The sequence below is a fragment of the Podarcis muralis genome, chromosome 5 (genome assembly GCF_964188315.1).
Source record: "Podarcis muralis chromosome 5, rPodMur119.hap1.1, whole genome shotgun sequence".
Classification (NCBI taxonomy): Eukaryota; Metazoa; Chordata; class Lepidosauria; order Squamata; family Lacertidae; genus Podarcis; species Podarcis muralis.
The window spans coordinates 86348493-86363771 of NC_135659.1; the positions used below are offsets into that span (position 1 = coordinate 86348493).

Genomic DNA, 15279 nt, shown 5'->3' on the forward strand with positions numbered 1-15279 from the left:
CAGCCCGCAGGGACACACTACCGGGTCAGAGCAGCACCGGAAATAGCGTTTGTGCACACGTATGGGTGCACGCTCCCCCGCCCTCTGCACAGTCGTCGCTGGAGACACCAGCTCGAGGCAAGGAAAGCTTGGAGACCCCTGATTTAAGATGTCTGAGGACTATAATTCTAATAGCAAACATGTAGGCTAGAATGGGCTGCTAGGTAATGAGGTATCGTCACACCTGGAGGAATCCCAGGGTTTTTAGAAAGACAAGAACACTTTTTAAAAATCTGAAGCAGGAGGTCAATAAAACTGGGCCTAGGCAGTAGCCACATAATGTTGCCTGTCAACTGAAAAAGACCAGGGTAAGGGGCAGTGGATCACCCTATTTAAAGGGAAGGACTGGAAGGAATGCTGAACTGGTATACACTTCAGGTGAGGTGACTGTTACCAATAATTGTACTGCCTTCGATGAGATGGGTTTGTTTGTATTTGTATTGGGTACTTAACTTCTCTTTCTCAGGTGTTCTCCCACTTGACCAAGTCTAATATTCTATATTGCCATCACTAGGTAATAGTCAATGGTAAATTTATCCTCCATCCATTTGTCACCCTTTTAACAGCCATCACATTTTATGGTAGCAAAATCCATGATTAGTTTTCTGCTGCATGAGGAACTGCTTTTGTCTGTCCTGGATATACTGCTAATCTACAGCAGTTGAGGCACTGAGAAGTCAGATTTGTTGGAAGGCCATTCTAGTGGACCCAAACACTACAGAAACTGACCAAGAATTGCCATAATCATTTGTTTTCCAGGCCCATATAAAACAAACCAGACACAGGACCCACAAATGTTTCAACTCATACCTTTTATAATAGCCTCACATCCTTGCACACGGCATTGTAGGAATTCCTCAGTGAGATATGAAACTTGTTGCTAATGACAAAAAAAAAATCAAATGCCTTCATTTCTGCAATGCCTCTTTAATATTTTAAAATTTCTGCAATGCCTCTTTAATATTTTAAAATTTAGGCTAAAAATCAGTTAACATGTTCATCCCCAAATTTAAGTCCTTGCAGAAATAAATCCAAATCACTTCCAATTACAGTGGTACTTTGGGTTAAGAACTTAATTCGTTCCAGAGGTCCATTCTTAACCTGAGGTGTGCTTTTGCTAATGGGGCCTCCTGCTGGCGCACAATTTGTTTTTATCCTGGTGCAAAGTTCTTAACCTGGAGCAACCACTTCCTGGTAGCAGAGTTTGTAACCCAAAGCGTTTGTAACCCGAGGTACCACTGTAAATTTAAGTTATGAAACCATATTCAAATAATCCCAACAGTAAGTTTTATTATTTGCACCACTTAAGTAAAGATGCTTAACCCTGTAGCTTTACAGAAGTCTTTCCCTTCCCCCTCTAATATGGTTTTAATAATCAAGAACACTAGTTCTGTCTTGATTTCCAAGACTAGTTCAACTAGTATATTTATTCCACCTGGACATTTAAGCAGTACATTCTTCAAGTTACTGTTAAGTCAGGAATGGGGAAAATCCACCTTGCAGGCCCAACACTATTCCCAATTTGGCATGGGCCAGTTTCCCCAAATGCCCACCTGCCCCACACCTCATGTGATGTCAGATGTGGAATATGTAGAGATACAACTGGGTTGACTTACAAGTGAGTTCCTAGTGGAAAATGCCAGGTGATTGACAGGTGGATCAGCCCATGGGGCTGGGAACTAATAAGGATCTGGCCTGTTAGGCCAGAAAGGTTCCCTGCCCTGGCATAGGCAGATGTAAAAAATCCAGAACAGATTTAAGTATCAAAGGCAACTTCAAGTAAGGTATGCAAAATCAGTGTCAGATTGCATTCTGTAATGTAATTTTGCTAGCCAGTAAGCATAGTTGTATTATTGGCAGATTTGGTACACCAATCAGAATGTGTGGGTGCTTAGAATGACCACTAAACCGACCATTTTGGTAGCATAAAGTTGTCTTGTTAAAAAAATCTTTATTTAAAACTTAAAGGAAAAGAACAACTAAACAATACAGTTACGCTCAAAGGTGGATTCCATTCATTGCACATGTGTTTCAAATGTTATCTTGTGAGGACATGCTGCGTCATAAACTGCTTCATATTGCACAATAATCCATGGCTCAGTTTCATGATGCTATCAAAAAGGGGCCAAAAGGGAAATGCCAGCCATGAACATGAGACGATCCTCAACCAGCTATGCCTCAGAGTGGCATGTGCAAAGAGGACTTCAAGTAAGTTAGATATTGACAAACTGCTTTATGACCTGATTTGCAAGGTTCATGATCAGAGCTTACAATGTGATAAGCTCTGCCTTTTGAGTCCAACCAGCCTATATTGGCTGGATTACCACAGATCTCATCGGAACTACTTTGTTCCTGGGAACTACATGCTATGACTGGATATTCTTAGCAGTGGTAGTTTCAGCAACTTTATACTTGGGAGTTTTTGTAGAGCTTGCAATAATCCATGGATGTTTGAGCACCTCCTCCAGTGGCAGCCTGTGGAATGGATTATGCTTCAGCAGCTTTGAAATCAGATTCTGAGCACCCTCTGTTACAAATGGAGGAAATTTGTACTCTACCTTTAAACCAAAGAAATAGTAATCATTAGATATGTTTCTATGAAAGCATTCATTCAAGGTGCATGAACCATTAAGTATAACCATTAGACTCCCCCCCCCCTCACTATACATTAGGAATCATGGTTTTTCTCTTGCCTTTTTGCTTAGCAGTCTCTTTCTGCGTCACTGTGGGTTCTGTTTAACTAGTGTTATCCCATACTTCTATTTTTGAACTAGCTCAGATAAATTGTTCAAGCCTGTCTGTCCTAGGCTGCTTTTCCACAGTGGACTGCAAATGGGAAACGCAAATTGAGCAGGTAAGTGCCAGAGGATTGCACCTCAAATCTTGCAACTGAATCTGTTGGGAAGGACAACCTGGATTTACCAGAATACAAAAAGATACTAAGACAACACATTTAAAAATCAGAAATTATAGTTCTTTAATTGAAAACTCCTGAACTAAAGTCCATGATGTTAGGCCCCAAACCTGGAAAGTACAAGTTCCATAACAGCTAGTTGAGAGTTAATTCCTATACCACGAAATGCTCAGATTCTAAATCAAGCAGCATTATAATTCAACTTACCTTTGAAATGGCTCTGTATGTTTCCTGGTATGTGTCTGCCTCAAAAGGAGGCTTTCCTACTAGGAATTCGTAACACAAGACACCAAGACTCCATAGATCAACTTTTTCATCATGTGTTCTCCCTTCAATCATTTCAGGTGGTAAGTAGTCAAGGGTACCGCACAGAGTTGACCTCCTAGGAAACAAAAATGATGCACAGATTAACAACTGAAGGTTGCCACACACAACTATAAAGATATTTCCCCATGCACTCATCTAGATCTCCATTCATGATTTAACACTTTCTAAAGCACTTTGTCCATGAATAGTAGTATACAGTATACTGGAGGAAGACATGGCTGATGGTCAACCTGAACAAGAGCATCCCTTCTAAGGATGCTTGATACCCTTGTAATCTAAGTAACATTCTCAACTAACAGTAGTTTCCCTAAACTCAATTCTTATAATCTGAGACTAATGCTAACTTATTTTCACAAAGCTTACTGCCTACAGAAACAAAACAATTTCCTCTTAGCCAAGTTCTGATTCTGTTGTCTGTCTCCATAGTACCAAGCTTCTTCAGCTCTCAGAAACGCAGGTCAGTAAAGCATGAGACTCAGATTAATCTCAGGATTGTGGATTTGAGCCCCACATTGGGCGAAAGATTCCTGCATTGTAGTGGGTAGGTCTAGATTATCCTCTGGTCCCTTCCAGCTCTACACTTCTATGATTCCCTTACCTAGAGGATGGAGCATGCACAGACCATCCAAAGTCAGCAATCTTTAGCTCTCCATTCGATCCCAGCAGCAGGTTTTCAGGTTTTATGTCTCTATGAATTACTCTTTTCGAGTGGCAATATGATAACGCATCTGCCAGTTCAGTGATATACTGTAGAACAAATGAAGATTACAAATATAAGGAGTTCAATCTAGAAAATGTTTCTCAGTGTATCAATAACATGCTGCATCACTGATGCAAACAAGTCCTTAATACGGGACAAAAAACTTTAGACACACCTAATTCAAGACTCTCTTTCCCACAGCCAAGTACGAAGAACTCAAAACATTAGATGCCAAGCTGGATTAGTATAGCCCTCAACGTAGCTTCTTCCTCATAAGAAGCTACTTTTAATACCGTATTGGCCAAAATATAAGCCACACCCTTAAAATTAGAGGGGGGAGAGAGAGGAAAAAATACCCGACTATAAGCCGCTCTATTCCTCACTGCTCCTGGCTGAATACTGGGGGGGGGGGGGGGTAGGCTGCGTTGCCGACGGCCTTTCCCCTTCCTTGCTCTCTCCCTTCCCGAGTCTTGGGGGAGAGGGGGGGACTACGCACAGGGCGGGTGCCACTTTGCCACACTCCTGGTGCTTTTTGCCCTGCACTCCTGGCTGCATAGTGTAAGGTTGTGAATATAAGCAGCACTAACTTTTCACAGTCGGCATTTGGGGGAAAAGTGACGCTTATATTCAGGCCAATAAAATAATAGACACTCCTGCCCCACCCAATCTTGCTCCAACAACTCCATAGGCTTCATCTGCATGCACGCCAAGCATTGTCCTGTATCAAGCAACCCGCCATGTAGCCTTGCCAAAGACTGACACATATAAATGTCCTATTTATTCCAGTGAAATTCCTCCCGTCCTATTTTGGGATATTCATTACTGGAAAAGCCAACCTAGCAGTTCGAAAGCACGCCCAAAAGTGCAAGTAGATAAATAGGTACCGCTCCGGCAGGAAGGTAAATGATGTTTCCGTGCGCTGCTCTGGTTTAGGTGTTCCGTTGTGCCAGAAGCGGCTTAGTCATGCTGACCACATGACCCAGAAAAACTGTCTGCGGACAAACACTGGCTCCCTCGGCCTGTAAAACAAATGAGCGCCGCAACCCCAGAGTCGTCTGCGACTGGACTTAACTGTCAGGGGTCCTTTACCTTTTTTACTGGAAAAACTATGAACTTCTCAACTCCACAAAACTGAGGAAACATACCTTACTCTACCATTTATACTGATATTGTTTCCCACTTTTGGACGAGTGAAACAAAGCTGTTTAGTATAACCCTGGCTCAAGTCAGTGAAAGAAGAATCTACTCTTTCATGCCCTTCTGTAAGGAAGAGTTTGGTCCTAAAAGTGCAGTTTTAGCTTCAAGTGGTCACATACAGAGTTCTGAAAAAAATATCCTCACAAGGTCAACATACATTAGCAGTCCGTTCCTCATCAAATTTAGTAAGCCTTTGGAGTTCTTTATATACTTCTCCACGTGGTGCATGTTCCAGGATTAGGTAGACTCTTGTTGCATCATGGAAGTAGCCATAGAGTCGGAGAATATTTGGATGCCTACAAGTAAGTATATGCATCTTTAATAATGATGGCTTCATTTGTAAATGACATGCACATAATTCTCCATGCCTCCCTCAATCTGCCTACAATTTGCTAAATAAATAAAAGTATCATTTGAGAAATTCTGTAACCACCACCAAGTTAGTTAGAGCAGCTGTGGCTACGAGTGTGCTTTACCAGCTTTGTCTGGTTTGCCAGCTATGGCCATTCTTGGATGAGGATAGTCTGACCAGCGTCGCCCAAGTGTTAGTGACTTTGATGCTGGATTACTGCAGTGTACTCTATGTGGGGCTGCACATAGAATGTGGCAACCAGATTGCTAATAGGGGCACGCCGCAAATAAAATGTGACACCATTTTATAAAACATCTACACTGGGTGCCTATCTGCTGAGCCAGGCTCAATGTCCTTTTATTTACACAAACCTGAAGAACTTATATTCAGGATACCTTAGGGGCTGCCTAAATCAGAGTTTGATCACTGGGAGCAACGACAGGAGTGTCATTGGTCATTCCCCGAGTAGGATAAAGTTCATTTGACATCAGCATGAAATAGACCCTTTAGTGTCATCAGCCTAGTCCTATGGAAAATTCTGCCAATAGAGATTCAGCAGGCACCTGTTTCAAACTTTTAACACCTGCTTAAAACTTTTCTGTGCTGCCAGGCATATGCATACAATTAAGAAAACATCTTTTCATAAGTTGATTGCCTCTAAATTTCTACTTGCTTTTATTATATATTCTTGTAAGCTGGATTGATTTTTATGATATAGCATTGTGTGTGTGTGTGTGTGTGTGTGTACACACAAACAAACACAAATGTGGAATGCTTCTAAAAATAGAAACCTGCTTAAGATAGCAAATATAGAAACCCATTCAAAACGGCCATTTAAAATCAATCTTACCGAAGATGAGACTGTATTTCTACTTCTCGCCGCAGTTGATGTTCAACACCTGCTTTTTCCAGCTGTGTTTTAAATAAGACCTTCAGCGCCAAGATGAATTTGCTCTCCTTTTCACGAGCCAGATATACATTTCCAAATTTTCCTTTTCCCAGAGGACGACCAATTTCAAAGTCATCAAGAGACCACTGTTTTCTAGAAAACAAAGCTATTATTTAGGTTGTTGCAAGATAATACAGCTGCCTCTCTGAAGTGAGAAGTTACTTTCATGCATATGATCCTGTCCCAAAATAGTAAACTTGCTGGCAATTACAAGGCATTCAGTAACATAACATGCAAAAGTTTGTTTTGTTTCCAGTATTTTTGCTTACCTCTGTATTGTGCAAGCACTTTGTTTGAGGAAGTATATATATATACCTAGTGTTTATCTACCCACTTTTTACAGCATTCAAAGTTGTATGAGTCTTTGTCCATGTATCCCCAACTCAAGTCCCTTTTTTTTTTTTTTGAAAACCAACGACTTCATTCACATCAGTGTGGCTTTACTGTGCCACTATACCCAGCTGACATTTTCACCAAGCTAGGCTCCATGACCAAGTTCCTCAAATCTTACCAGGTTCTGAGTGTGGTGCTGACGTCAAGATTTCAGGTTAGATACCCATATGGGACAGCTGCAATTTCTGCATTGCAGGGGATTAGACTAGATGATCCTCAGGATCCCTTCCAACCCCACAATTCTATGATTATTCAGCGTAGGTAGGTTTATTTTCTGTCCTTCAGGGCATAAGGTACAGTACTTAATGCTTCCTTATTATATGTAATTTAGTCATTTTACTGTACATTTCTCCAGTGCAGTAAGCAAAATGGGACAAGAGCATCTAGGCCATTATTGTGCCAAACACCATTTCAAACACTCAGTTCCAAGATTTAAAATATGCAATATAAATCACTCTTGCTTCTCTGCCTGTGCATGAAAGACAAAACTGCAATTTAAGTGCACTGGTTAAGATTTAAAGTCAAATGGTGGTAATGCAATTCACAAATCACATTTCCGTCTTCCTGCAGTTTTCATCTTTGACATCTTATAGTTGAGGCTGTTTGAAATCACCATCTGTGTTTTGCAAGAATGCAGGGTTAGTCAGCATGCATTTCCCCTTCAGTCTGGAATTACTGCTAGTTCAAATTAGCATATTGGTTAATGTTGTTTCAGAATTCCAAGGTTTCTGAGACAGGACTTTTCTCAACAACTGAAGTGTGGATTAATCACACCTCCGTCTTCAATGATTTATCTGCACTCTGCCTATACTTTCTTACCAGTTTAACGAACAGAGGTTAGGTTAGTCTAATAGGCCTATAAATCCCAGTATTCCTACATTCAACTCCATAGAGCTGTATCCAAAGCCATAGAAAAGATGCTTGCACAAGGGAAATACTCTGCACCCTGAAAGGAATATGGGGATTAGGGGATCCTCAAGAAAGTCCTGGGGCATCAGATAGGGCAGCTTGTGTGTGAAGCTCCTCCCATGCCCAATTCCTCACTCCTCATGTTCCTGACCTTTCACAAGCATCCCCCCAACCCCCAGAAGAGGCTTTAAGGCAGGGGGGTAAAAAGCCACAGCAGAGAGGAGGGATTTTACTTGCCAATGAAATCTTGTGCTCATGCTGGCACTGGATGCAATCCAGACTTGAGTACAACTGTGCATTTCAGAATGCACTTCAAACACAACATAAACATTGATGAAGACCAATAAGCTGAAGCGATTAGAGGTTATATGAAAATATATCCAGCTTTTAATTCTTTTTAAAGGATATTTTACTAAAATGTTGTACATTTGCTCAAAGCATCCCATTTTAATTATCTGAGAGACCATCAGTAAGACTGGGAAAAGGAAGCAAGCTTAGAAATCAATTTAGAGTAAAAAAAATTAATCTTTTACTATGTAATTATAAGAGATTTGCCAAAAGCTGCAAAAAGAAGTAATCATGAATAACAACGGATTTGTATTTCATCTTCCTACAAAAAAATAATGTATGGAAGTAAATGAAGTATACAACTTACTTTTTGGTCTCACTGTTTGAATTTGACGCCCCTTTTGCCTCTTTCTTCTGATTTGATACACCTGGTTCAGCTTTTTTTCCTGCATGTAGAAAAGTTTGATACTCTTAAGCTCAGACTTTATGAAGCGACAATGCTCTCTAGCAATTTGTTTTAAAATGTCCCTCTCAGAAGGTAAACTTTGTGCTTTATATCCAGCACACAAAATAAAAAACTATTTATCTTCACCTGAAAACCATGCAGACCAATCAATATTCTGAATATAAGCAGCTTGGGTAACAATCTTACTTCCTTCCTTACTTGCCCCCCAGAAGCTGGTGAAGCTCACACAAAAGCTCCTAGCTCAAGACCAATAAGGGGCCTTTGGCAAGCTCACAATCTGTTTCCAAGTCCTCCCACCTGAAATACAAATGACTGCAGATGCTTTCTGCAGAGTGTATCTAGGTCATTTACACCACTGACTACGTAACACTCCATGCCACCATCTCAATGAATTGGAGCCTAAGCTTCTATTGGGAAGTACCCCAAGGCAAGGCCATCTTTACTTAGGGGTGTAAGGGGTGCTGCTATGCGGCAGCAAAGTCAGTGGCACCTTTGACACTACTGATCTTGTGCTAGGGGTAGGCAGGCAGCGTGAGATTAGTCATGTCAAAGGGGCCGCTGACCACGAGGAATCTTAGCTCAAGCCATCCAGGTTTGCTCTGCTTAAGAACTTCCAAGGGAAGGAGTCAAGAGTGCGCACCATCTCCCGTTTCCTGTGGGGAAACTCTGCTTGCTTGATCTGCGTCTCCCTCCCAAGCCATGATCAGCCTGGACAAGGAAGAGACCAAGTTCGATTTCAATTTCCTCTGAGTTTAACCAGAGCGATGAGGGTGCCAGCAGCAAAGGTGGGTGGCGAGGCAACGCCGTCCGGCTTCCCGGGATTTAAGGTGGGGTGTGTGGGGGAGAGAGGTTAGTTTATTTCCAGCACGTTAAATATAGTGGTTCTTCTGGGACGAAGGAAGAAGAGTCTTCACCAGAGGCAGAGCCAAGGCATGGAAGGAAGGAGCCATCTGGAGGCGCCTCCTGTGGCTGCGATGCAAACGTCTCTCCCTTCTTTCCCCTAAGAGATGGGTCAGTTTGGGGGCTAAGCTAAATTTGGGGGCACTGGGCAGATCTTTGTACCCCGGCGGCACATATGCTAAAGACAGCCCTGCCCCAAGAGCAGGTTCCTATTCGTATTACACTCCAGCTATTGAACACAAGGAGACATTCAACAATTTCTTGCTTCTCTCTGGAGCCATTTAGGCATTCTAGGAACTGAGAATTGGCCTTCCCTGGATCAATTATACAAGTGAAAGGGTTGTTTTGTATGAGACATCCACATATTAGCTGCCAGCTGGGCATTCTAGGAACTGAGAATAAGGCCCCAGTGCAAAATGTAATACAGGCAACCCTCGTTTTGGACAGCGGTTATGTTCCGGGTCATAGTGCATGTTGGCAGAGGGCACATAAGCATACCCCACCCCCATTTCTAGATTTGAAAATGGCCTGCATGTACACAAAACAGGAGTTGCCTGTATATATTACAATTGAATTCTTGTTTCCTATCAAAGAGACCTAATTTTCTGGGCCTAATTCAAGGTACTTGCCTTGATATTAATGCTTTACATGATTTGGGTCCCAAATACCTTCAAGAGCATTTATGTGCCAATTAGGACATGACAATTTGCAAAAGAAGCTCATCTTATATGGTGTCACTGCCTTTGGAAATGCAGGGAGCCGATTGTCTATAGGGGGTGCACACTGAAGGCATACCCCTTTTTGACCTTTGACAGTATATATCTGGTTTGTTATGTATATATGGCATATCATTTTGGGGTGGGACTGTTTTGTTGCATGATATTATTTTTAAATGTAACCCACCTTGGGACCTTAAAGTGAAAGGCAGGTAACAAATATTAATCAGCATCTCAGTGTCATCCATGAAGAGAAGGAACCCTTCTGTTCAGATACCTTGTTAGCACCCAAGCCTAAGTTGCTACTCAATAATTTGGTTTTTTGGTTGCTACTCAATAATTTGGTTTTTTCTGGCTTTCTTGACTTTATAACCATTTTAGTACGGCCTTTATACAGAATACAACCAACACATTTGTTACAGAGATGGACACATTTGAACAGCAATATTTACCAGAAACAGAGGGCTGTCGAGACGTTTCAGTGGCTTTACTTGGACCTACACTCCTAGATGTTGGTTGAACAAGAAGTGTTGGTTGATGCTGAGTTAACTGTTTGGGACGTTTTGCACTGGCAACAGTAGGTTTCTGTGCCTGAGGCTGAATAGGCACCCGCTGAGCAACATTTAAAGGAGTCAGAACACGCTGCTGTTGGACTTCAATTCCAGGTGTCGGGTTCTGGGTCACAGGAACCCGTCTTGCACCATCCACAATAGCTGCCTGATTTTTAAAAAACAACAACAGTAAATATCACGCATAGCAAGCTAAGAGATCTTGCATCCTTTGTCTGAACTGACCAATGAGAACTGTTTGGTTTGTCTGAACTGACCAATGAGAAAAAACCATAGCTTCCCAAGGTGGAATCTAAACACATAAAAACGCTGTGAAAATGCTTTAAAAAAAAAAAAAAGTTTTGAAAAATACATTGAATCTGGCATAGCTCACTCTCGCCATCTAGTGTCACATTTGTATACTGCACTTTACAACACATTTAAAACATTTCATTTGCAGCTACATAGCCGAGTCCCAAGTCCGGACATAAAAGAAAATTGCATTTATGCAAGCATTCATCTAGACTTGGCCTTAAATAGATGGGGAACATTACTCCACATGTTAATTATTCACTCCAGCACTATCAAATATCAGTTTTGGTCACATACAGAAATAATCCAGTAAGAACTGTAGTTCTGATTAACAAAGCCAAGATTTACAATGCTCAGTATCTGAAGAGCACTTTACCTTGCCATTATGAGCTGAATTAGCATTCAAATTTTCTTTACAAACTTTGTCCATTACTGCCTGGAGAAAATGAAATTCAGTTATTCAACTTGTGTAAAACATGAAATCCAAGTTATTTAAAGCTCTCACTTCTATAACCTAGGCGCCAATGATTCTAAAACCAGTTAGCTTGACATATTTGATAAAATATACAATTCTATGCCTGTCAAAGCAGTGAGGCTCCCAAAACATTAATCCCACTTCTTGATAATATTTAGGCAGCTTAATAGAAGCAAATAATGACACACTAGAATTCCCTGATGCAGCTCATACTACCCGATATTTGGAAATGCCTGAAGATTTTATCACTGCCCAGAAGGCTTTTCCGTTTTAAGATCTGAAGGAACAAGCTATGGTATACTGATAAACTTGATTTGGAAGAAATTCTTAATGCTTTCCACAGAGGTGGATTATTGGCTATTACAATATGCAGGTTGTCCCAGAGGGTGAAGCCCAAGTAGGTAAATGAGTCAAAGTGTAGCTGGTTTGTTTCTGCTTATCCAGCAGAAATGATGGGGTTGTGTTTTATGGATGTGAGAAAGGAAGAAAATAACTTTTTTACTGAAATACCTCTGGTTGCGAACGGGATCAGTTTCGGAGGCCCGTTCGCAACATGAAAAGAACACAACCCACCGTGGCGCCTCTGCGCATGCGCGAGTTGTGATTCGCCGCTTCTGCGCATGTCATTTTGCATGTCTGCGCATGCGGCGAAACCCGGAAGTAACCCTTTCTGGTACTTCCAGGTTGCCGCACAACACAACCTGAAGAAACGTAACATGAAGCAAACGTAACATGAGGTATGACTGTAATGCAAACACTAATAACCTATAAATAGTAAATAAAACTGGGTTATCCCCACAACTGGAAGGATCTCTGCCTACTAGGACTATATATGCCTGTATCTTGAGAGTGAAGTGCAGCTTTGCTTTTTCCTAGGAGTAGGGCAAGTTGAAAAATGTGCTCAAACATTTGGAAAACCTACAGCTTCATGGCAGTCCTTGGGCCTCTTTCCATAGTGTTATCCCTATACATCTTATAAGCCCCTTTATTCTTTAACTCTTCAAAACTACCTCACAACCCATGCCACACAACCTTGTTTCTTTGTTCTAATGAAACTCAACCTTGTAACATGTAACAAATAAAAATTGAAGATTACAGTTGATGCTTGGGGTACCTTCCAAACCAGTGTTTTTTTCCAGAAGGTACTCATGGGTATGCAGTACCGGTACCTCTTTTTCTAGGGAATAAAGCACTGCTTCAAACTATGGTTTTTAAGTACATTGCACCTGTGATAGGAATTTTATGGTCTTAGATATATGGCAACATTCATAACCACACGTACATAGATCAGCACAGGAAAGCCAACCTGGAACCATTTTGATTCCTAAACTGACCAAATCCTTTCTCTGCAAGGTTAAACTGGAAAAGCCTCCCCATTGTCTCTTTCCTCACAAATCCTGTCTCAAGGATATGCCTGTTTGAATAAGGTGTGAGCCTGTGACCTGGCCCAGGAAATAAGTATTTTACCACTACAAAAGAATGGCCAGGCTCCCCGGGAAATCCAATCAAGTAACTTGCCAGACAGGAGATAAACTGTGACAAGAGAAAAACAACATTTAAATTTCTGTGATGTAGGTGGGATGTATCTGAGGGGTGGTCTTAGGTTACACCCCTTCTGTGATGTATGCATAATTTTTCTGGGGGTGGTCTTGATCTAGAGAATGGGAATTTCAAAAGTCTTTATAAGGTCTTGCACACCATCTTTCTGGGTCCTCCTCCTCTCCTGCGTGTGAGGGAGTACCCTGTTGCAACAGATCAATAAAGATCAAGCTTACTAGCTGCTTTGCTTCTCAATATTCTCTGGTTGGCCTCTGTTATTTTCTCCTACCAATAGGGAACCTATGTAAGGACTCTATATGGGCTCTTGGATACCCCATAAGGGAAAAGGGCATATATTTTTATTTACAACACACCCCACCCCCCAAAAAACCTGGGAGCTGCAGTTTACATCTCCCAGAGCTACAATTCCCAGCGCCCTTAACAAACCAGTTCCCAGGAATCTTGGGGAAGGGGAAAAGATGTGCTTTCAGTGTATACGGTGCATGCAACCAAGCACTGAGGCCTCCTCAATTGGGATCAGACAGCCTAACCACTATACGACACTCCCTCTCATTCTACGCAGAAAAAACGGGGCTTTCTAGAAGTTTCCTTCGTGCTGGGCACCTATCCCACCCCAGAGCCACTCAAGCCATTTATGAGCTCACAATTTTTACCAGAAGCGCTACGGCTCTCTGGGATGCGCCTTCCCCCTTTACTCACGAGTGCCACAGCTCAAGGTCGTAACCACTTTCCTTAACGACACCCCGAAACCAGACGCAGGCAGGCCGAATACCTCACGATTCCTAGGCACTCCAGAGGCCTCGGCCGCCTACCCTCCGCGTTCCTCCAACAGCCTCCGGAGCTATTTGAATTCAAACCTTCGCCCGCCCACTCAGCAACGCTCTTTAAACCGCCGCCGCGCTCCTATTGGCGGAGCTCACCCTGTTGTCGACGAGGCTACCGCTCGCTGATTCGTTGGTCTCCGCAACCACCGCTCCGCCCATTCGCGGGCTTCTAACTGTCGCCTTTGAGGGAGAGCCGCTGCCCTCGCGGCTTGCGATCATTTGCCCATGTGCAGAGGGAGGGACACTGAGCGGGGCGGGGTTTCGCAAGGCTGCTCTTCTCCTGCTGGTGTCTGTTGTGAACCGTGAACAAGAGAGAGAGAGAGAGCGCTTGGCTAAGCAGGATACGCTCTCAGCGTAGCGCGCGAGCACTCTTTTAGTAGGCTCGCGATACGCTGGTTGCGTAAACCCGTCGCACAGGGCCCATTGCTCTTTTCCCTTGCGCAAGTGGCGCAGCCCCTACGCTGTCGACGGCAAAAAATCTCGTATCCACCGCCTCATTGTAGTGTGACGGACTCAGACTAAGACTGAGAGTTGGGTCTATTCCTGCCCCCAGCCTCTACACTTTGGGGCCGAACCCCCCACTTTGAAAGACTTGAGTGAGGCGGCTCCTGTGAGGGCAGCTGCCAACACTGCAGGGCTGGTTTTTTGTGACAATGAAACTCGCTTGAGTGTCCACAGAGAAACTGTGACATATTTTAAGGGGGAAACGTGACAGGCCAGCAGAAGTGCGGCTCTGCACCTTGGCTGCAAAGGGGGAAAACAGACAGCGGGGCATGCCATTTTGCATGAGGGGTGACTCTCCCTAAAGCCAAGAGTTCACCACGCTGAGTTTGAAAGACCGTGTGAATGGCCATTCTGAAATGAGCTAGTTTGCTGCAAACTGTCAGGAGCAGCGGGGCTGCCCAGCCAAAGAGGGCCACAGCCCTCTGGTCCATTGGTGACCTCCAGTAAGTGGTAGTGTTTGCCCACAAAGAATGCATAGGTCAGATTCACACCAATGTTTTGTTTTGTTTTTGAAGAGATGCTGAGCGGTTGTTTTCTTTCAGGTGGAGGGCATCAGATTGTTTTTTAAACCTATGGGCCCAACAGGAATAGGTGGCACTGGGTGGGTGAAGACCAATGATTCTGGTATTCTTAGTTTTTCAGTCTGTAGCATCAAAAAAGTGTTTGTCTGAAGACAACTTTGACCACATTTTATCAGAGCTGTGGTGGTCTATCAGTTCAGGTATCAGGCTACTAAGTCAAAAAAAAGCAACTTGCCACGGGATGGACTTTCTGTTGACAAATGTGAAACAGCATTGCACCAGACTAGATTTCCCATAATGCTCAGTTCTGTATGATGGACATTGTAATGCCTCTCAAGCAGGCAGCTGTTGACAGATGTGAGGGTGGATTTGAAGAGAAGCCCAC

At 42.8% G+C, this 15279-nt stretch overlaps 1 protein-coding gene across 7 annotated transcripts; it reads right to left on the reverse strand.

Moving 5' to 3' along the window:
- Positions 1-1970: 1970 nt before the first annotated feature.
- Positions 1971-13911, reverse strand: AURKA (aurora kinase A). Of its 7 annotated transcripts, none has more exons than XM_028735254.2 (9): positions 13818-13911; positions 11387-11446; positions 10603-10867; positions 8436-8514; positions 6380-6571; positions 5335-5473; positions 3879-4027; positions 3161-3335; positions 1971-2597 (listed from the first exon to the last, which is right to left on the reverse strand). In XM_028735254.2, exons 2-9 carry the CDS (start codon positions 11438-11440, stop codon positions 2406-2408), a joined length of 1245 nt encoding a protein of 414 aa, XP_028591087.1. In that variant the 5' UTR covers positions 11441-11446; positions 13818-13911; the 3' UTR covers positions 1971-2405. The 7 variants fall into 7 exon arrangements, with proteins under 7 accessions (XP_028591087.1, XP_028591086.1, XP_028591084.1 ...); XM_028735253.2 differs by having other exon boundaries at positions 11387-11442; positions 13745-13907; XM_028735251.2 differs by having other exon boundaries at positions 13745-13907.
- Positions 13912-15279: the final 1368 nt, after the last annotated feature.